The 22,207-nt window shown below is 55.6% G+C and overlaps 1 protein-coding gene across 1 annotated transcript in view; it reads right to left on the bottom strand.

Annotated features, from left to right (window-relative positions):
- NAV1 (neuron navigator 1) overlaps positions 1–13,275 on the bottom strand; it is a 203,479-nt gene extending 190,204 nt beyond the window's left edge. The window contains exons 1-2 of the mRNA XM_077839105.1: positions 12,476–13,275; positions 9,110–9,213 (exon numbers count right to left, since the gene is read on the bottom strand). Of these exons, the coding sequence (XP_077695231.1) occupies positions 9,110–9,213; positions 12,476–13,275 (904 nt within the window). The remainder of the gene's footprint in view (positions 1–9,109; positions 9,214–12,475) is intronic.
- Between the last annotated feature and the right edge of the window lie 8,932 nt (positions 13,276–22,207).

Genomic DNA, 22,207 nt, shown 5'->3' with positions numbered 1-22,207 from the left:
ATGCCAGGCACCTCAAAGGCACCCATGTGACCCAAGGGGACGTGTTCATCCTGGGTGTCCCCGTGACTGAGCTGCAGCGGACGGGAATTGTTACAGCATAGAGCAAAAGACTGGTAACAGCTCAAGACTTTAGCTCTAGGGGTCTCTGGTTCAGTCCCTGGGGTGGTGGCCGTCACACATATTCAAGGCCCTCCAACCTTGGTCGGACTAAGGAAGTGACGGAGCTGACATGTCCTAGCTCACAGCTGGTCAGTGACCCAGCAACAGTAAGGAGTGAGGCAGGGATGGGGCAGGCCAGCTGCTTCACGTGGAACAAGCTTCCCGCAGCTTGGCGATTGCAGAGACTCATAGCAGAGAGAAGCCACAGAACCGGGAGGGAACCAGAGTCACAAACAGCCCAGCTGCTCCTTGATGAGGGAGCAGCAACTTTAGCAGTGCTGGGGTTTTCCTTAAAGTGCACCCCCTGCTGGCAGGCACCATTCCCGTAGGTGCTTGGCCATTTAAGTCCCAAGGTTATGGCTTCTGCTCCCTGATTGGCTGAGCAACACTTTTTTAAACAGGAGAATAACAAATGCTGATGAGCACAGAGTGGGGGCCCTTGGGGCCATGGGGAGGGGCACCCAAACAGCAGTCGGCTCTTCCACACGCAGCCAAACAAAACCCACCTTGCACAGCTGTTTGCGGACAGCAAAGAGGGAAGGGGCACGGCCCTGTCTGCACTGAACAGCTGATTAGAACTTGAATGCCCAGTTGTGCACATGGGCTTTGCAGGATTTGACCAGCTGTGTTGCTGAGTAATAAGATACCACAAATCCATGGCAATCCGATGCCTTGTCATTCTCTCTCACAAATCCACACCCCCTGATTCTTGCATTCCCTCCCAGGCCTTACTGGGCTAAGCCCCATGGAAGTCAGTGAGAGTTTGACCTGGATGACAGCCTCAGGATTTGCCCATAGAGCCAGACATGGGGCATGAGCTTCTTAGGGCCAGCTTAGGGGAAACGTACCCGTATGTAAACAAAAGTAATTCTCTGTATTTAATCTCCACTGCAGCGGTGTCTGGGCTGCATCCACTGAGCCGATCACTATCCCCCATTCGCTTCATGGCCATGCAGGCAAATTAGGGCAGAATCCCCTAATGGGGCTGTAATCCTCTTACACTGTGTGAGCTGGCCCCTCTTTCTCTAGGCTCTGATGTGGATTCACGTGCTTGGCCCAGCTGTGGCTAATTCCGGCACTGAATGGCACCTGCTTTCCAGGAGTTCCCTTCACTGCTGCTCCTCGGCCCATTCTGCATGCTAGAGGGACTGGACATTCCTTAATCCCACCAGCCTGGCCGTTCACCCCACCCATGCTGGCTTGGCTATAGGCTAGTGTATGTGCATGGTGTGGTGGGGAGGGATAGAGCACACAGCACTCTGGTGCTCTGCGTCAGCCCAGTGCTCTCTGGGGCAGCCAGCAGAATTTAGAGCAGCCCTTAGGTTGCTCTAGTTTCTGTTCTTGTTGCTGGCCAGCTTAGAGCTACTTTCCCTCCCATCACTCTCCTCATCTGAGAATCCAACCTTCAGCGTCCAGGGATGGAAGAAACCTGTCTCCAAGTGACCAGCTACTAGGCAGGTGCTGTGTAGCCCGGCAGGGGAATGCCCGTGCTTGCAATGACCTGGCTGGCCAAGCCGCCGCTGGGGGCTCAGTTGTTAGCCAGGGATTGAAGAGATGTTGTGGGGCCCTAGCCTGAATCTTGGCACGCTCATGGCAGGGTATATGGCTCTTCCCCACTGCAATAGGGAAGAGCACAAGCTCTCCTCTGACTACCAAGGGGATGTCTACAGTGCAGCTGGTCCCGGCGCAGGAAGGCACTCAAAGTAGCCGTGCGGACATCGCAGTGCGGGTGGTCCTACAGGTTCGTTGCCCGGGTGGCGAGGATGATGATGGAGTCTCACGTCTCTCATGCATCAGACCAGTGCGAGAACCGCCAGCGCGGTTACACGTGGGCCAGGCCTGTTCATCCGCCACCATCGCAGGCTGCGCTTTCCTGGCTTTGCACGGTTCACGTTCTTCACACCAAGCGGTAAGGCGCCTTGCTTCAAAGCGGGCCAGGGCCACGTGACAAATCTGCCGCCACCTTGCTGCGTTGTGGGCTGGCGCGTCCCAGTCGCTCGGGTGAACCTGAGAGGCTTTCAAGTTTGACTTCAGCGTGTCTCTATATTGTACATAGGGGCCACCATGAGAATGGTTGCCTTGCTTTAGCTGGCCACAAGATGTGGCCTTGACTATTCTCCAGCCGTCCATACGAATGAGATGTCCAGACCAACCCAGCTAGCTTGAGCACACCCGACACCAGCTTTTCCTCCTGGTGTTAAGCACTCAGAGCTCTGGGCTACTGAAGCAGATCAGTGCAACACTAGAGCCCACTTGCCAGAACCCCCACTGCCTAGTGCTATCTCTGACCCGGCTCCTCTCCAAATGCTTCCTTTGGGGTTTCCAGAACTGAAACGGCCAGCCTGACCCTCGCCCACTCTTCTCCCTGCTCCCAGCGCATGCTGAGCCCAAGGACCTCACAGAGATTTACAGAGGGATCAGTATCACGGGCTCCCATGTGACAGCTGGGGAAACTGAGGCAGGAAGAGGGAAAGGTCACACATTGCTCAAGGTCACACGTTGAATCAGCTGGGGAGTCAGGAACAGAGCCCTGCTCTCTGCCTGCCAAGGAGCAGCACCTGCCCAGCTTTGCTTGGAGCTGCAGAGTTCTCCTCTGAAACACCCTGGACCACCTTTCCAAGAGGGGTAAGGTTCAGCCAATCTCATTGTCCCTCGTTGCATTGGAGCTGGAAGCAGGATTATGGGACTGACTAGACACTGTCCAACCCATCCAGCTGATAACCAGGCGCCAAGCTCAGTGTAAGGGCCCGATCCTGGCAGCTGCACAGCACTCTCCTCTCCAGGCATGCAGGAGTGAAATCAGGAAGGCCAAATCGCACTTGGAGTTGCAGCTAGCAAGAGATGTTAAGAGTAACAAGAAGGGTTTCTTCAGGTATTTAGCAACAAAAAGAAAGTCAAGGAAAGTGTGGGCCCCTTACTGAATGGGGGAGGCAACCTAGTGACAGAGGATATGGAAAAAGCTAACGTACTCAATGCTTTTTTTGCCTCTGTCTTCACGAACAAGGTCAGCTCCCAGACTGCTGCACTGGGCAGCACAGCATGGGGAGGAGGCGACCAGCCCTCTGTGAAGAAAGAAGTGGTTCGGGACTATTTAGAAAAGCTGGAAGAGAACAAGTCCATGGGGACGATGCGTTGCATCCGAGAGTGCTAAAGGAGCTGGTGGATGTGATTGCAGAGCCATTGGCCGTTATCTTTGAAAACTCATGGCGATCGGGGGAGGTCCCGGACAACTCGAGAAAGGTTAATATAGTGCCCATCTTTAAAAAAGGGAAGAAGGAGGATCCTGGGAACCACAGGCCAGTCAGCCTCACCTCAGTCCCTGGAAAAATCATGGAGCAGGTCCTCAAGGAATCAATTCTGAAGCACTTAGAGGAGAGGAAAGTGATCAGGAACAGTCAGCATGGATTCATCAAGGGCAAGTCATGCCTGACTAATCTAATTGCCTTTTATGATGAGACAACTGGCTCTGTGGATGAAAGGAAAGTGGTGGACATGTTGTTCCTTGACTTTAGCAAAGTTTCTGATACGGTCTCCCACAGTATTCTTGCCAGCAAGTTAAAGAAGTATGGGCTGGATGAATGGACTATAAGGTGGATAGAAAGCTGGCTAGATCATCGGGCTCAACGGGTAGTGATCAAAGGCTCCATGTCTAGTTGGCAGCCGATATCAAGTGGAGTGCCCCAAGGTTCGGTCCTGGGGCCGGTTTTGTTCAATATAAATTGGTTAGTCTCTAAGGTGCCACAAGTACTCCTTTTCTTTTTGCAAAGACAGACTAACACGGCTGTTACTCTGAAACCTTCATGAATGATCTGGAGGATGGTGTGGATTGCACCCTCAGCAAGTTTGCAGATGACACTAAACTGGGAGGAGAGGTAGATATGCTGGAGGGTAGGGATAGGATACAGATGGCCCTAGACAAATTGGAGGATTGGGCCAAAAGAAATCTGATGAGGTTCAACAAGGACAAGTGCAGAGTCCTTCACTTAGGATGGAAGAATCCCATGCACCGCTACAGACTAGGGACCGAATGGCTAGGCAGCAGTTCTGCAAAAAAGGACCTAGGGGTTACAGTGGACGAGAAGCTGGATATGAGTCAACAGTGTGCCCTTGTTGCCAAGAAGGCTAATGGCACTTGGGCTGCATAAGTAGGGGCATTGCCAGCAGATTGAGGGACGTGATCATTCCCCTCTATTCGGCATTGGTGAGGCCTCATCTGGAGTACTGTGTCCAGTTTTGGGCCCCACACTACAAGAAGGATGTGGAAAAATTGGAAAGCGTACAGCGGAGGGCAACAAAAATGATTAGGGGACTGGAACACATGAGTTATGAGGAGACGCTGAGGGAACTGGGATTGTTTAGTCTGCGGAAGAGAAGAATGAGGGGGGATTTGATAGTTGTTTTCAACTACCTGAAAGGGGGTTCCAAAGAGGATGGATCTCGACTGTTCTCAGTGGTAGCAGATGACAGAACGAGGAGTAATGATCTCAAGTTGCAGTGAGGGAGGTTTAGGTTAGATATTAGGAAAAACTTTTTCACTAGAAGGGTGGTGAAGCACTGGAATGGGTTACCTAGGGAGGTGGTGGAATCTCCTTCCTTTGAGGTTTTTAAGGTCAGACTTGACAAAGCCCTGGCTGGGATGATTTAGTTGGGGTTGGTCCGGCTTTGAGCAGGGGGTTGGACTAGATGACCTCCTGAGGTCCCTTCCAACCCTGATATTGTATGATTCTATGATTGGCTTCGTTGGATGTGGAGGTCATTCAGCACCTTGCAGGAGTCTCTTGGAACCAAGCACAGTCAGGGCTGCTGAAACATTAACCCCCCACTCCCCTTCATTCCTGGGGCTGGGGCATCCCAAGGCAGCATCTCCAGGAAATCAGCCACACCTGGGGAGAGAGGCTGGAGCCATGCTAGTGGGAGGTACCTTGTTAACAGAGCCAGTCTCAGGGAGCAGGGTGAGTTTGGGCACAAACCCAGAGTAGGCGGATTCTGTCCGAAGGCCCCATTCACAGTCCCTTTAGCCAAAGAGCCACACTCCTTACCAGGCTCCTAGAGAGATACAAGAAGTTTCCCAGAACTGATGGTATAATGGAGGCCAGTTCCTATCATGAAAGCAAACAAGGTCACAGATCGATGCCTCCACCCTGTACATTTCTATGCAGAGGCCACTTCAGTCAGGTAACCCTGCCGGATAGCTGGGAAGACCAGTATACTAAGATCTACGAGGACAGACAGGCAGAGAACGGCAGACAGACAAAGACGATACTAATAGCTAGCAGGACAGGCAGACAGACAGATATGTAGCCAAGGAGCTAGGAAAATAGAGAGATAAGGGAGTGAGGTAATACGTTTTATTGGACCAACTTCCCTTGGTGAAAGAGATGAGTTTCCAAGTTTACACAGAGCTCGGTGTGACTCGAAAGCGTCTCTTTCACCGACAGAAGTTGGTCCAGTAAAACTTATTACCTCACCCACCTCGTCTCTCTAATATCCTGGGCCCAACACAGCTACAGCAACACTGCAAACAACAGAGGAGCACAGACAAAGTATGCTGAGCGGTGGGCGGGTGGGTGGATGGACGGATATTCTCAGCGGACCGTTGGTAGAAATATCATGGCTATTTAACACGTTGGGTAGATAACACTGCAGAGTGCTGGATGCTGCTGCTCTGCTCTGGGCACATTTACAAGATTCAGCCAGGCATTATAAATGTCAGCACCATTGTCCATTGTACACGCAGGGTCAGAGTACCAAGCGCTCACCTCCTGCAACCAGGCCCTCATTTTTAGACTCCCTCAGTGCCCGTTTAGGCACCCAGTTAAAGGCCAGAATCAAACCCTGTGGAGTTACTCCTGATTTACACCTGATTGGCTAGATTTTCACCAGCACTCAGCACCCAGGGCTCGCAGCCCCTCTGAAAAGCTGGCCACTTCTTTCTGTGCCCGACTGGGAGTAGAGTCTATCGAATATCTGCTCCATAATAACCTGCCTCTCCCTGCATTGGCGGCTTATAGCTGCCCACCAATGCATTCCTCCAAAGCTCCATGCCTAGCCACTCCTTCCCCACGTGCCTCAGGAAAATGAAGCACCTTCCAGCACATCTGGATGGCTTGCAAAAGAGGACGTGAGGGGCAGAGTTAAGGGGCTCTCACAAACAGCCTGCCAGCTTCCCCTTTCTGTTTAAATCAAGAGGGATTCCAGGTTGAGGGCCTCTTCTGCTTGCACTGCAGCTGCAGTGCTAGGAGGAGATGGGGTCTCAGATCACTGCGGGCTTTATACTACCCCACACATACCCCTGCAAGGTTGGTCTTGTTTGTTCCTTCTCTTGGTACTGTCTAAATCCTGCATTGTGAGCTCCCTGGGGCAGCGGCTGCCTGTGTACTATTTGTCTGTACAGTGCTCTGCACCATGGTGCCTCAGTTGGGGTCCTTAGAAATAATAAATAATAGAAATTATTAATTAGAAATAATAATATCAGGGCCTCTTTCTGACATCACTATCCCGCTCTCACCCCAGTGTCACTCCTCAGCTGAGCAGTGGGCAGTGTTCTGGGGCCCTACAGGTCAGCTTCCCAGTAGAGGAGAGATCAGTGATGCAGAGTCTGAGTATCTCCTAAGTGTGACTTGCTTTATTCACACAAACACCAGTCCTGGAACAGAGGGGGTCAAACAGCACGGAGAGCAATCCCTTCTTCCAGGAATCTCAGCCCAGCACTAATGACCAGTTCCCAAGGAGCCTCACGAATTGACTCCAAACAGAGCCCATGACAGAGAGAAAAGTTTCCTGCCACTCACGTAGCTCCCTGTACGCAGAACCTTGACCAACCTAAAAGCAATAACACTAGCATTTCTTCCAACACTAAAAACTTACTCGCACATTCAGAAAAATTACTTGGAGGATATGTGTAATAGTGCCACGTCTGCTAATGCCTGCCATAGTCCCATATTCTGCAAAAGGGTAAACAGAGGCACAGAGAGGAGCTGTGGCTTGTTCAAGGTCACACAATGGTCAGTGACAGAACTGGGATTAGAAGTCCTGCAGTTTCCAGCCATGAGTTCAGTCCCGTACATCACATGGCTTCTGAGATCAGACCAGTGGGGGAGCCCAACTCAGAAGCATGACTCTGATTTCTGATTAGATTCTCCCAAGCGATGGGCACCCAGAGATAAAAGCATGCTTATATTCAGAGCCCAAACCTGGGTCGGAGGCAGCATCTCCTCAATTCCTATTCCCTCCTTCTGGGAGATAAGGCTGCTCCACCCTAATGTTCAAACACTCTACGCCAGCAGGGTTGGACCTTTCCGCCCCAAATGGTTCAGGTCAGGGCAGGGCCCCAGGGTTCTGATCCTTTTCTGAACATGCCCAAACCCCTTTGGTCTTGAGATCGGGCCACACATCTGACGAGTTCAGGTTTACCCAGAAATCCAGCACTGCCGGCTCAAACGGGCTGGCAAGCGAGCGGTCATTTCACAGCTGTCACTGGCTGAAACCCAGAAGCCTTGAGCCCCTGCACCATTATTGAAAAAATGAATCAAACTCTCCTGTTCAGACTGGGTGGGGTCCAAGTCTGGGGTAGATTTCAAGCAGTGCAAACCATCTTTCCTGCCCCCATGATCAAAGGGCGTGGTAAATACGCCGCCTGGCCTAGGGTGGCTGGGCAGACCTCCTCCCCACCGACAAACGGTCTGGCAGCCACCTCAGGCCGCGTGGTGATAACTCAGGGCGGGAGTGAAATGGACGTGAGCGAAAGGCAGAGGAGGTAGCTAGCTCCGGAGGGGCTGATCAGTTCCCTGACCATGAGCGGAACTGATGTGACACACTGGAATTGCAGGGCCATATTCCTGTCCTGCTTTACACCGGAGTAAATCCAGCATCACTCTGTTAAAATAAAAAAAGAGTCCCCGAGTATAGGTGAGAGCAGCGTCTGCTCCTTCTCCCTCCACAAGACCCGTCCACGTGCCAAAGCGATGCCAAGCTGACAGGCAAGAGAGATACAGCCGCGTTGTCATCGTGTGCCTTCCAGAGCACCGGTGGCACTGTGGGGAGCGCAGAGGGGCACGGACCAGCAGCAATCACAGGAGCCTTTCCCCAGTATGAGACAGAAGCAGGCAGCATGGCTCTAGGTGACGTTCCAACTCCCACTGAGGCCAGCACAAGTTTTGTCGTTGACAGCTATGGCGGCAGGGTCAGACCTAGCTTGCACGTCTTCCCCCAGCCGCTAGCAGGTGCTGAAGAGGCAAGGGACGTGGATATGGCCCTGCGGAGTGCCTACTGGTGCTAACGCTCCCTGCCCCTGGCATTCAGGACTGTGGGCATTGGTCATACCAGCTACCCTGCTGGCTTGGCAGCGTTTTACGTTCATTCTGCACTGGTGGAGGATCAGGCCCTGGAGCCTGGCTGCAGCCCATGCTGGTCACAAAGGCCCAGCAGGGCTCCCTGCAGCCTCTCCCCCCGTGGCAGACCTAGACCCCAGGCCCCTGTAGAAACCCCACTGACATCTGGACCCGGTTCAGAAAAACCACTTAGCACAGCCGGTGTGAGTACATCAGCTCTGCTGTAGCATCCCCAGGCAACGACGAGCGCTCCCCACCACGGCCTGCAGCCAGCGCTCCTTGAGCGCCCCAGCAGACCTGGCACGCGGCCTCAGGCAATGACGCGCTGACGGCCTGCCTCCTTTTGAGCTAATTACCCGGTGTCTCTCATTACGCCGCAAGAGCAGACCAGCCGCATCCCGCTGCCCCTGGCCACCGAGTGCAGCAACCTCAGTGTTCAACCAGGCCTTGCCGAGGGCCAGATTCGGCCGAGCCAGCTATCAGTCAGTCCGTTACCCTAAAATACAGCTGCTGGCTCCTTCCTTCCCAGCCCCCTCGCCCGGTGACGGAGCTGTTTGCTCAGGTCCCACGTGCTGCCCCCGACCCCAATCCCCAGAGGAGTGAATCCTAGCTTGACTCACCCAAGCCTGGGAAGCCCAGCTCAGGTCCGTCTGCAGGGCTGGTCGGTTCCTCACACACGCGCTCCTCCTGGGAGAATTCACTCTTCTCCCTGTCTCCCTGCAGCCTGGAGACGGAGAAAGGAATTAGGGTCAGGGCATGTGTGACCCCCAGTGAATGTGTTACAGGTCCCCCTCTCCACAGGGGATGAATCTGTTACAGCCCTCAAGCAGGACGTCTGGGCTGTTTAGCTCAAGCTGTGACAGCTGCTACTTTTAGCTCTGGAGATCCCTGGTTCAAGGCGTTGGCCAAGAGGTCTACTGTCACGCATGCATGAAAAGCAGGGCCCTGGAGATGCAGCGTAGTCCCTTGGGGTAGGGGTTCGTTCCCCAGCCATTTGGGGACTGAAAGCTCGTTGGGCTGCCGGGCCGCAGACTCAACCGGCCCCACTTCCAGTAGCAGTGACAGGGGAAGCCAGAAGATCCGGGCCCCACAGCCGGAGGGGACCATGACAGAAAGGGTGAGTCAAGGAGGCAGCAGAGGGCACAGCTGGTTGCCAGGCTGCCTCTCCTGGCTGGGGGGAGGGATAGCTCAGAGGTTTGAGCATTGGCCTGCTAAACCCAGGGTTGTGAGTTCAATCCTTGAGGGGGCTATTTAGGGATCTGGGGCAAAAATTGGGGGATTGGTCCTGCTTTGAGCAGGGCTGAATACCTCCTGAGGTCCTTCCAACCCTGATATTCTATGATTCTATGATCTGATGCCAGCAGGGAGCCCATCTGACCCTCCTCATGGCCTTTGGATTTCGAAATGGGCCTGGGACTCACTAAGGATTCATAGAATCCTAGAAGATCAGGGTTGGAAGGGACCTCAGGAGGTATTTAGTCCAACCCCAACTAAATCATCCCAGCCAGGGCTTTGTCAAGCCTGACCTTAGAAACCTCTAAGGAAGGAGATTCCACCACCTCCCTAGGGAACCCATCCCAGTGGTTTGGGGGTGTTTAAACACGTGTCGGATCCTCATTCCTTCCGTGAGGTCAGTGATGTGATGCTTATGGGTCTAAAGAGATCAGGGCTTGGGTCGGGTGCTTCTCTTACTGAGACCAGTGTAACTGCCACTAGCTCCACAGGGGTTACTCCTGATTTACACCAGAGTGAGTGAGAGAGGAATCAAACCCTGTGGAGTTACTCCTGATTTACACCCGGTTGGATGGGTAGATCACACAGGGCTCAGGGGTTTGCTCCAAGTTGCTCCACACTTCCTACCCCAGTGTCTTGTTCAGCCACTCAGCCCGGGCAGGCTTTTCCCAGGGGAATTCTCTGTTCCACAGGGGATCGCTGTGTTCCCAGACAGCTGTCCATGGCACCACCCTGGGGCCTCGCCCCGCAGCTTGGCTTGGCAGTGGCAGGGAGCCCTCTCCCCTCCCAGTTCTGCACTCTTGCTTTCCCCACACAGAGCCCCCAGCTTGCGTGGAAGCTGGTGGAGCCCTGGGAGTTGACACCATTTGGAGATGCCTGCTGCGGTTCACAGCCCTTGGAGCCATTGGCTCAGGCTCCCTGCAGACTCTGGCATTGCTGCCAGGGTCACAGGCAGGCCACATTATCAACCTTTTCTCTGCATCCACAGAGGCTAGACACATCAGCATGGGCCTCCGGTGCTTAGGGGCTAGGTCTGACTGCACCGGCTAAGGGGGCAGGGAGTATCGAATGGGGAGCTGAAACGATGTGGGCCACTGGGAAGCATGGGAAGGATCCAGCTGTTTAACCACACAGGACAGACCCAGCCGCAAAGACTCATCCGAGCTCCTCTGATGCTGCCCAGCTGGACGCTGCCCCCCTCCCCACCCCCAGGAGCCTGTGGGACCGTCCCTCGCATGCAGCTGTTATGGGATAGAGTTCGGAGCATGTCTCCTGCGAGTGTGGCTGGGATCAACACCACAGCGGGGGGTGGGGGAGGGATGCTTCCGGGAGCGCAGCTCTCTCCCCTCCAGCAGGGCAGGACAGAGCTCCCCCTGCTTTCAGACCTGCTCCCCCCTGCTTTCAACCACCAAGACTTGAGGCACGATTGTGGCAGGCAGAGCGTGAGAATGACAGGGGTGACCAGCAGGAGCAGCCCCCCAGGGCCCCTCACTGTCCGTGCCCAGCCCAACCCCCCCACGACTGTACATGCCCAACCCCCACCCTGCCCACTCACTGTGTGCACCCAACCACCACCCCACCTCCAATTCCCACCACGACTCTGGGCCCCCCTAGGGTTGCCAACCCTCCTGGATTGGTCGGGAGTCTCTCGGAATGGGCCTCGATCTCCCGGTGGCTACAGAAGCCAAACTGGGAGATTTTAGGTCCCTAAACGTCTGGTTGGCAGCACAACGGGGCTAAGGCAGGCTACCTGCCTGCCCTGGCTCTGCGCAGCTCCTGGAAGGGGTCGGCACATCTGTCTAGCTCCTAGGCACAGGGACAGCCAGGGAGCCTCTGCGTGCCATCCCTGCCCTGGGCACTGACTCCACAGCTCCCACTGGCCAGGAACTTCGACCAATGGGAGTTGCAGGGGCGGTGCCTGCAGGCAGGGGCAGGGTGCAGAGCCGCCTGGCTGCCCCTGAGCCTAGGAGCCGGACATGCCGGTCGCTTTGAGGAGTTGCCTGAGGTAAGCGCTGCCCGGCTGGAGCCCACAACCCAAACTCCCTCCTACACCCAACCCCCTGCCCCAGCCCTGAGCCCCCCTCACCCAAACTCCATCCCAGAGTCTGCACCCCTCACCCCCTCCTGCACCCTAGCCCCCTGCCCCAGCCCTGAGCCCCCTCCCACATCCAAACTCCCTCCCAGAGCCTGCACCCGTTCCCGCACTCCAACCCCCTGCCCCAGCCCTGAGCCCCCTCCCGCAACCAAACTCTCTCCCAGATCCCGCACCCCCTTCCGCACCCCAACCCTCTGCCTCAGCCTGGTAAAAGTGAGTGAGGGTGGGGGACAGCAAGTGACAGATGGAGGGGGGATGGAGTGAGGGGGTGGGACCTCAGGCAAGGGGCGTGGCAGGGCAGAGCAAGGATGTTTGGGTTTGTGCAATTAGACAGTTAGCAACCCCAGCCCTCCCTCTGTATTTGCCCAACCCCTCACCCTGTTTGCCTCCCCCCACAACCACTCACTGAGTGTGCCCAGCCCCCACCCCTTGCATGGACTGAGCCCCACATTCCTCATGTTGATCTCTGAAAGCCATCCCCCAAGCTCCATGGTGTTGGCCTACCCTACCCCCACAAATGCTCCCAGTGCCAATGAGGGGCATGGGAAGATGGCCCCGTGGTTTGTGTGGGGTGGGAAGAGTCAGAGGAGGGGAAGATGAGATGCCCCTGCCCGCAGAGGAGCCCCGTGCCCCGCACACTGTTGGGCAGGGAACTCACCGGTAGTGGAAGGGTGCCACAGTGGCAGTGGCCGGGTGACTTTGCTGCGGGACTGAGGAGAAGTTGATGGCCGGCTCCTTATTCTGCATGGGGCTGCTGGTGCCCAGTGAGATCCCCGGGGACTTGTCCTCACCCCTGGCTGCCTTGGGCACCCCGCTGCCTTTCCAGAGGGCTTCCGACACCCACTGGCCTTTCACCGGGCAGCTCTGGGGCCTCTTGGCACTGGATCCTTCTGGGATGCCGGGCAGCCCAGACTCACTGCACAGGCTGAAGCGAGACGGGCTCTTCCCCTGAAGGTGAGGGGTCTTGGCCAGCTCGGCAGCGCCACTCGGCTTCCCTGAGCCCTTCTTGGTGCCGTGGCTGCTGTAGGCCTCTCCGGGCTTTGGACTCTCCTTCTCTCTCTCTATCCCTTGAACCAGAGCCTTCTTCGGAGCCCCCGTCACTCGAGGTGTCGCCTTTGTCCCCCCCCGGGGGCTGCTGCCTGGAGTCCTAGTGTTCTGGCTGAGCCCAGACTCCACCCCGTCGGCCCTTTTGCACTCCGATGCCTCTGCTGTCTCCGGCCCAGGCCCGGCCTCCACGGGGGCTTTAGAAAGGCTCTTGGGCTTGGAGCCTTTGGCTGCCGGACTGCCAATGCAGCCTGGCGCCTTCCCCGGCCGTGGTGATGCCGCCCGCTGGGAAGGGGGGGCCCCCAAGCTGCTCTGCCTCGGGGGCAGCTTGCTCTGGGACATGGTGCGGGGCACTGGGATAGCAGACGCATAATGGCTCCGGCCAGTCACGTTCACGTTGGCCGTCCCATTCATCGTCAGAGGGTCTGCGGGCTGGGGAGGGAAGAGAAAAGCAGAGCAGATTAAGGCTGGGCTTGGGGGCAAATGGGGGAGATGCTCCTAGACGGGGTGCAAGAGGGGCCCCTCAGGCAGCATGGTGCTCAGACTAGGGGGAACAGAGGAACTGCTGGGGTTTGGACTAATGAGGAGACCCGTGACCCTGCCCATTGGCAACAGGATCCTTTCCTTGGCCTCAGGATCCCTTAAAGATCTGCATAATAGGCTACCCCTCTCCAGCCCACCCTGCTGGAGGGGATGGGGTCCCTGTCAGCCCCAGCCATTTACCCCGGATCCTTTACCCCAGGACTGTATTTTTGGAGCTCTGCTTGGACCTTGGGGAACTGACTGCAGAATCCAGGCAACGGAGACGCTGTAGTTTTTGCCTGGCTATAGCCCGGAGAGAGCATGATCACAGACAGGGCACCGCTCCTTGGGGACCCTGAGCTGGCCCAGCCGAGGGGAGCTGGCTCAGGGGCCCTGCTTCTCTCATGAGCACAGGGGTGTCCTCCGACACACAGGACCCTGCAGTCAACTTGCCAGGACCCCCAGTGCTGCCCTCTGGATCCGATCTCATGGCAGTGACAGCATCGCTCATCAGCCCTGCCTACCCCATCCCCACAAGGATAGACCACTGGCCCTGGTCTAAAAGCCCATCCCAATCAACTGCAAGAGGGGCTGTACCTGGGATGCTTCTGGCTTAGACAGAAGCAGGAAACATCAGCAGGAAGCACTAAAAAGAGGGTTACTTCATTCAGAAACATTTAAGATCCATTCTTATAGGTGATTTCCACCAAACCTTTGGAGCAGAGATAGCATAGATCATGTCTCTGGCCTATGGCATCACAGTCTTTCTTAAACTGGTGTCCTAGCTACAACTACAGACACAAACAATCTTCCACACAGCTTGAGCTCCAGCTTTGTTGTGCTCATTCACCATGGACCATACCCTCTCTGGACACTACACAGCACAGAGACACCTAGAGGTTTGGTAATATATTGCAAGCAAACATGGCATCACATGCACCAACCCCCTCCCAGATCCAAACCCATCTAAAACTTTGGAGACGTCCAACTCCAGATTCACAACTTGCAGCTGGCCCCCGTCTTGTGGATGGGTCTGAACAAAGCTCCCTTTGTCATCCACACCCCACAGACCTCCGGGAAAGCTGGGATCCAGGTCTGTTGCCTGGAGCTGGGTCCCAGTGCTGTTTTTGAGGTTCCCCTTGTCACAATGCTGTGGGGGCGGGGGGGGGGGGAGAGGACCCCAGTACAGTGGCCAGAACGCAATGGCCATTTCCCTGATTATCCATTTCTACATGATTCCTCTCCATCTCCTCACTTGAGCCACATTTCAGGGAGATTCTCACCTGCCCCCTATGGTGCCTTGCCCCTGAAAGCAGGGGATGAGGCCCAGCCACACAGAACAGGTCACCGTCTGAGCCCTCGAGTGGCCGAGAGGAATTCCTTTCATATGCTGGAGAAAAACGGGCAGATGAAACGATTGCAAGAATTCAGTTTCCATTAAGAAGCCGCCCGGAGTCCATATCACTCCCCCCAGCACTTTAGTCAGATTACAGGAAATTGAGGTCACGACCCGGTTTGGGGTTCAAAGCAACAACAGATCTGAAGAGCCCTAAGTGCAAAGCACTCTCTCACTCTCTGTGAAATCAGCTGTAAACACTCAGCCAGGGCAGGTGAATGCTACCAGGATCTAGTGCTCTGCTCAGCTTCCAAGCTCCCTGTGTCTCCTGCCAGGACCCAGGCTTGCTCTGCTCAGCTAGTGCCAGCCTCTTCCCTGACGGGGTGCAAGAGCATTCTCCACTGCAGCATTGCACCTCCCCAGAGCTCCTGCACTGGCCATCTCTGTCTAAATCTCATCTGAACACCCAGCTCTTATCCCTGGTCTCTGCCTCCGAGGCTCTCTCCTCTTTCCCGTATTTATCACTGAACTCTACGAAGTGTCCCGGGATGCGTAACAGCCTCTACCCACCATAAACTAGCGTATTAAAGCACACCTGGGTGGGCACTGCCAGCTGGCTAACTGCAGGCAACAGAGAAACTCTCAGCTGGGCCTATCAGACTGAAGAGAGAGGCTGGTATCACCCTGCGTGGGTTCTCCAAGGGCTGCCGGGAGACAGGATTTGTGACCGTTCTGGGGATCTCGCGTGCTGCACGTCCCAAGTTGCCTGCACGCACTGAACCAGACCTGGTGCAGGCGGGTCCGACCCCAGCAGCGTCAGACTGGCCTCTGATCCGCCCCCAAGCTCAGACGTAGCAGAGAGAGGCAGCTGCCCGAGGCTGACTGGGATCTCTGATTCAGGGCCACCCGGCCCCAGCGGCAGGAGACTCCCACTGTACCTGGCACAGGGTCCAGCAGAGGTTGGGTTTAGCACAGCTCAGCTCTGACGCAGGCCTGATGGGCCCCCAGAGACCTGGGTTCCAATCGAGGCAAATCACTTCACCTACCCTGTGCAGCAGTTCCATGGCTGTGAAACCAGCTTCATAGATTCCAAAGCCCGAAGGGACCAGTGTGATCATCTAGTCTGACCCCTGTATAGCGCAGGCCAGAGAACTGCCCCACAATAATCCCTAGAGCATAACTCCCCTACCTCCTGGGACATGTGAGTGTTAAGCCATTGATGGTGAGCTGCTCGGATCCTACAACGACAGAGCAAATATCTACATAGACAGAAATCAGGCCTCTTATTTAGGGGTCTAACAAGAAGTGCCCAAATAGGAAACTTGGCCTTAACCAGGCTAGGGGCACAGACGCAGAACAAAAACAGGGGATAGCCTTTCCGCCTCCCAGCGCCTGCTCTGCTTCAGGGATCCAATAAAACTCCTAGTGACGTTATTATTTTGTATCTTAATCTGAATTGTGGTTTGCCCCTGGGGCCATGATCCCAGAGCAGGCAGCCTCCACCGAGCACAGGCCAGGGAACAGATCCGCCTCTTGGTTTCCTTCACGCAGGCAGGTTTGCAAGACAGCTGTCAATCACTCTGTGCCGTAATTCACCTAAAAAGAGGACGGCTGACCCTAAACTCCATCGCTGTTTAGCCCCTGGAGTCCTTATATGCTGCCCTGAAGAGGAGCTGACTGCCTTGTGCCCTGAACACCTAGCTCGGCAGAGAATTAAGCAGAGCAAGAGCTGATTTACTGCAAACAGATTAACCTATATCACTGCCACCCCCAGACTGGCCCACTCCACTGGGTTCTATCAGACACGCTCCCATTGGTAGGAAAGGCCACCTGCTTACTTGGGGGCCTTGCACACATGGAAGCAGGTCTGCAGAAGAGCTCAGCCCCCAGCATGCCGAGCTCATTGGAAAACCTGCCCCGTATGGTCTATTTCACCCGTGACCCATAGCACCGCCCTCCGGAGAACGAGGCCAGCAGCGCCTGGGGCAATGCAAGGTTAGCGCTGTGGATGCTAATGGTGTATTAACCAGGTGGCATGGGGACACCCACTGTGTCCTGAGCCAGCCATGAGCAGCTTCAAGTACAGCAGACAGAGACAGGGCCTACGAGTGTGTATGTGATAAATGGAGGAGGGGAGCGTAGCAGAGGAAGCAGCTAACAGAAGGGAGTAAGTGAATGCAGGTTCCACCCCCCCCCCCGTAAAGCATGTGATGGCCTGGTGGGGCTGGGTGAAACTGGAGAGTGTAGAGTGTAGCCTGCGGGATAAAATTCAGGTACAGAAGGGGGCTTCAAACCAAAACACAAGCAGGTCAGCACCCAAAACAAAGGTAAGGCACACCTGAGTGGGCTCAGCAACTGGCATGATGCAGGTGCAGGGTTTTGGCTGGAGGTGGGGGTATGTGGGAGAGAGAAGGGGAGACACACCGAAGAAGGAAGGAGAAGGCAGCAAGGAAGTTTCAGACACAACCTAAACAAGCCCTGGGAGTGTGACCCTGAGAAAAGCCTAGAGGGAGAGCTTTTAGGCTGAGTATTGGCTGAAAGGGGGTTGGAGATGTGAGCAAAGAAACTAACTCCTAGAGTTTGAGTCCTGCTGTGTTCAGGGAAACAGGACTTTATGTACGTTCTTGTAAATCAACATCACTGTGCCAAGGATACCCAATAGGGTTGCCAACTCTGACTGAAGCTATTCCGGGAAATTCCCACCCCCCGCACCACCCAACATGACTTAATGTCATTTTCCTAAAATATCCAATTAAAATCTCCCAGATTGCTTTCAACGGTCACTAGGAGATCAACGCCAATTCCAGGAGACTCCAGGCCAATCCTGGGGGGTTGGCAACCGTACTACCCGACTCCACCATCACTTTCTCCTCCTAGCGAAAACAACCTGCCTGACCCCACAAACTTTGGCCAACTGCATGGGTGAAAAGGGGGAACAGCAGCATGCTCTGCCTTCGTTGTATGCCAGCTGCCAGCCTCCCTATTGGTAAGTGGGAGTGCACTGGCCCATCGGAGTCCTAGGGAGGGTCAGTTAGTATGAAAGGCTGCGTTGGGCCCTCAGCGTTGGGGTGTCAGAACTGATGGCAGAATGGGGACCGAGGAGTCCAACTCACTCCACACATCACCTTGGAACTGGCCCCACCACAAGCTGGCGGTTTACATTAACCCTTGCTCCTGAGGTCAGCTTACATGCTCGAGATGAAAGCAATTCAAGACGTGCAGGGTGGCGAAAGGGTGTTCTCACGGCAGCAGGGGGTGTTGGGAGATTGTAGATCATGTTTGGAGATCCCCACATTCACATGGCATCGAGTCGCATCAATGAGCAGGATCCAGTTAGTAAAGGAGCATTTCTGAGCAGAGGGGCAGACGGCTTTGCTAACTCGCCGCATGCCGTGGGGAGGGTGCCTATGGCAGGCTCTTCTCTCATTATCTTTTGGAGCCCTGCTGCTCTTATTGCTCCTGCTGTTCAGCCTGGCTGCACTTCCTTTGCGGCCTGTTCAATCGATTTCACACTCGTTCTCGTCAAGCCCGGAGCAGGCATCCGGGTGAATCTCCCCCTTCAGTGCGGAACCAGGATGGGCTCGGCACGCTTTGCACGATTATACCAGCACGTGGCATGCACGAGGAAGGGGGCTGGCACCTGTTGGTCTGGGAGAACAGGTGCACGTGTGAACGTAACGGGGCCAGGAGAAGAGCCTGATGGTCTCTGTACGTCTCTGGAACAACTGCAGCACATATCAGTGCGAGCTTCCCGCATGCTATGCTGGAGGGACGACGTCTAGGGCCAAGAGGGCCTGGGGGTCTGCCTGGCTCGGTCCCCCCTTGGTCTCTCGGCGGAGATGCCCTCTAAGGCACCCAATTAGCAGTGACTGTGATGTGGTCTGAAACCTGACAGCTCATTTCACAGGGGCTGTGTCTGGTGCGTTAACCACATCTAAAGCGGGGAACAACTTTCCACCCCTGATGTGGGCTGCTTTGGAGCCGATTCCCTGGAGGCTACAGGCCTGTCACCAGCCACTGCAGCCAGAGATTCACAGTGTTGAAGGCCAGAAGGGACCATTAGCTCACGTTGTCTGACCTCCTGCCAGGAAATTTCCCCCAGTTGCCCCTGTGCTGAGCTCAACAGAAAGGTGTCCTGGCCGGATCTAAAGACATCGAGAGATGGAGACTCCACCGCTTCCCTGGGGAGTTTGTTCCAATGACTCACGGTTAAATACTGGTACTTTGTCTGGCTTCAGCTTCCAGCCACTGACTCTCCTTCTGCCTTTCTCTGCTTGATGGCAGAGCCCCGTAATCCTGTTGTGTTCTCCCCGGGAAGGTATTTACACTCAGCACCACTCACTCTTCTTTTTGATCATCTAAACAGCCTGAGCACAGCAAGTCTGTTGTTGTCCGGCATTTTCTCCAGCCCTTGAATCATTTTGGTGGCTCTTTTCTGCGCCCGCTCCCATTTTGCAGCATCCTTTCAAAAACCGTGGGCCCCACAACTGGACGCAGCGTTTCAGTGTTGGTCTCCCCAGCGCCGCACACAGAGGTAAAGTCGCCTTCCTGCTCCTGCTCACCGCTCCCGTTGAAACGCTCAGATATCGCAGTCGTGCTCTTGGCCACAGCGTCTCGCTGGGCACTCGTGTTCCATTGCTGGTCCACTCTGGCCCCACTAAAGATTGTCTGAGTCCCTGCTTTCCAGGACACAACCCCCCAGTCTGTAGGTCTGGCCTGCATGTCTTCCTTCTCGATGGAGGACCTTGCACTGTCCTACATCTGGCCTTCCTCCTGTGCGCGAGCGCTGGGAGTCTCCCCTGTCCTAGTGACCCCCGGGAGATGCTGTTAGCTGGGACCTGCTGCTTGCTGACACTGCCTGTTCCAGCCTTCTAGCTCTCGCTGCGCTGGAGGAGGGGCAGGTAGGCGGAGCTGTTCGCTCTCCCTGAGCCTGGCCCGGGTGTCTGTCTCATCGCATCCCTGTAGTTTCCTAGCCTGAGCATCATTAGGCAGAGCCTGCAGGGGCTGGAATAATGCACTCCCCAGCACAGGCTGGTGGGGAAACTTTCCCCTGCTTAAGAGCCTCTTTCTTGTCCTGTCCAAGCACCGCCCAGGACAGATGTGCAGGGAAGCCCTCTGCCGGTCCTGGGAATGCGCTCAGATTACAGGCCTTGCGGAGCACAGCTGGGAAGCCTGCCAGCCACAGCTGGCCTGCAGTAATGCTTCCCGTCCCTGAAACCTTGGCTGCCCATTTCCCCCGCCTCTGCTGGGGGACAAAGGGCAGGTGGTGAGGTGGATACAAGCAGCTCACGGGCACCCTGTTCTTGCATTCCCAGCCAGCCTCTGACCCACTCCAATGCAAAGCAGGTGGTCTCTCCTGCTTGGATGCTGATCTCTTGGAGTTGCAGCTGAGGATGTCGCATGCAAAGCACCAGGCTGTTAGGGCAGCTTGATTCTCCACTGCCTTGCACCTTAGCATTATTTCTATTCCAGTAGCACCTAATGATCCCACAGGAGACCAGAGCCACAAGGTTGTGACCCTAAATCCAGTGCTCTATCGGTTAGGCCAATGTGCCATGACTATAGCCTTGTGCAACAGGAGCCAGGCCAGCATCCTCATCCCACAGCACACTGCACCTGCCTGGTGCCTCTTCTGCATGAGGGTAAATAACCCACAGAGGGGCAGGGCAGGAGCTAAGGAAATTCCTCCGCCAACATGGTGGAACACACAGGCCCGGATGTGCCGTGCAGCTATCCTCAGCACTTGTGCAGCACCTTCTGCAGAATGCAGGTGGGAATCGCCCCCTCTGAGAAGTGAGCTCGGGGCCCCTGACTTCCACTCAGATGCTCTCCCCACTGGAGCACAGCCCCTCTGCCACAGCCAGCCTCAGAGCCAACGAGGGCGAGGATAAGGTGCCACGGCTCTTGATGGCCTAGCCAGTAGCATCCACCCGCACACAGACTCCTCCACCGCTGCGTGACACTAGAATAGCTACATGGAACATACAGGTTCCCCCTACTCCTACCTGACCCTCTTGGCACAACCCTCCTAACCCAGGTGCGAGGCCAGCAAGAGGCCATGCAACTGCAGTTAGGAATGGTGGTGGGGGGAGGGGAAACAGGGGGAAGAGTTAAGGTTAAGGCTGGGGAGGGGAAACAGGGGTCAGAGTTAAGGTTAATACTGGAAGCTTTGCTGAGCATGTCCAGACATTCTGATAATGCTGTGGAAGAATGATCTAGTTACCCCCTTGAGCGCATGCTAAAGGAGGTGTTATTGTACTCAGGGGTGATAGCACAGGTGGGGGGAGGGGAATGGGAGGGTTAGCATCTCCGCAATGGAAATACTGCAGGGACTCACACATGCCTGGGGGGAGGGCAGAGATGACAGGGGGACCTGGAGGAGCTGGTGCAGTTGCCGTGGTGCCCAGGATCAAGCCAGGGAGCAGGGAGTGGGACCCAGAGGGGCTGGAATGGGCCCAGGCAGGGCTGAAAAGGGAGTGGGGAAGGGGGACAATTGTATCAGGGCCCTGAGCTGAGATGTGCCCCCGAAACTGCTGTAACATCTGTGTAAATGAAGTGCAGGAGCAAGGGGAGATGCCCCAGCAAACAGGATGTGCTGGGCCCCCAGATTTCTCTCCACGGGCCTGGGAGCGGCAGGTCTGAACCCCCAACCCTCCACCTCTCCACGCCTAGTCCCAATACCTCCCTTTGTTCCCCCAGCCCGATTCGCAGGGAGCTTCCGCCCCTGCCCCCTCAAACCAGCCCATTGTCCAGTCTCACACCCACACCATCAGCGCTGGGTTATAAGGCTCTGCGTCCCATGCGAACTGGAGTTTCACTGTCCAACTCCGAGCTGGAAACCTGCCCAAGGCTGGAGCGCAGTGACCCCGTCTACGCAAGCGGGGCTCACAGCTCACGAACCATTCTGGACACGCGGCGTTCTCAAAAAGCCTGCTGGGGGCTGGCATGCAAATGAGCCGCACCCAGCCCTTCCCTTTGCTTCAGCTTTCCCCTGGGCCTACACACAGGTCGTAGCTTTGAGAGGCTGAGCCGGGCTGGCCCAGATCCACCCTTTGCTTTCCTAGCTCATGGTTAGTTTGCACAGCTTGGCCAGGGGCTGGGCTATGCAAACGAAAAGAAGCGAAAGGAAATATGACCATGCAGGTGGGCACAGGCCTGTCCTGCGCCTCGACCCCCAGCCAGTGGAAGGAGCAGCGTTCTGCCATGCGACAGGGCAGAAGGATAGGCCTGCGGAGAAGGTGTTGGACTAGAACTTAGGATCTGTTCCTGGTTCTGTGGGCAAGTCCGTGCCTCAGTTTCCCCATCTGTAAAATGGGGGAAACACGTCCCAGCCTCCCGGCGCCACTCATGACTGTTCATGAACTGCTCAGATACTACACGCACGAATGCTGTAAAGGAGAGGAAACAAGAGAAAGAAAGAATAAACCACCACGGGGGGTCACTTTCTTCTTAATCCCACTGTCCACTTCTCAAGCTTTCATGTCACAG

This window comes from Eretmochelys imbricata, chromosome 21 (genome assembly GCF_965152235.1).
Source record: "Eretmochelys imbricata isolate rEreImb1 chromosome 21, rEreImb1.hap1, whole genome shotgun sequence".
Taxonomy (NCBI): Eukaryota; Metazoa; Chordata; order Testudines; family Cheloniidae; genus Eretmochelys; species Eretmochelys imbricata.
The sequence above is the reverse complement of the archived record's forward strand: the minus strand, read 5'-3'. Positions and strand labels throughout refer to the sequence as shown.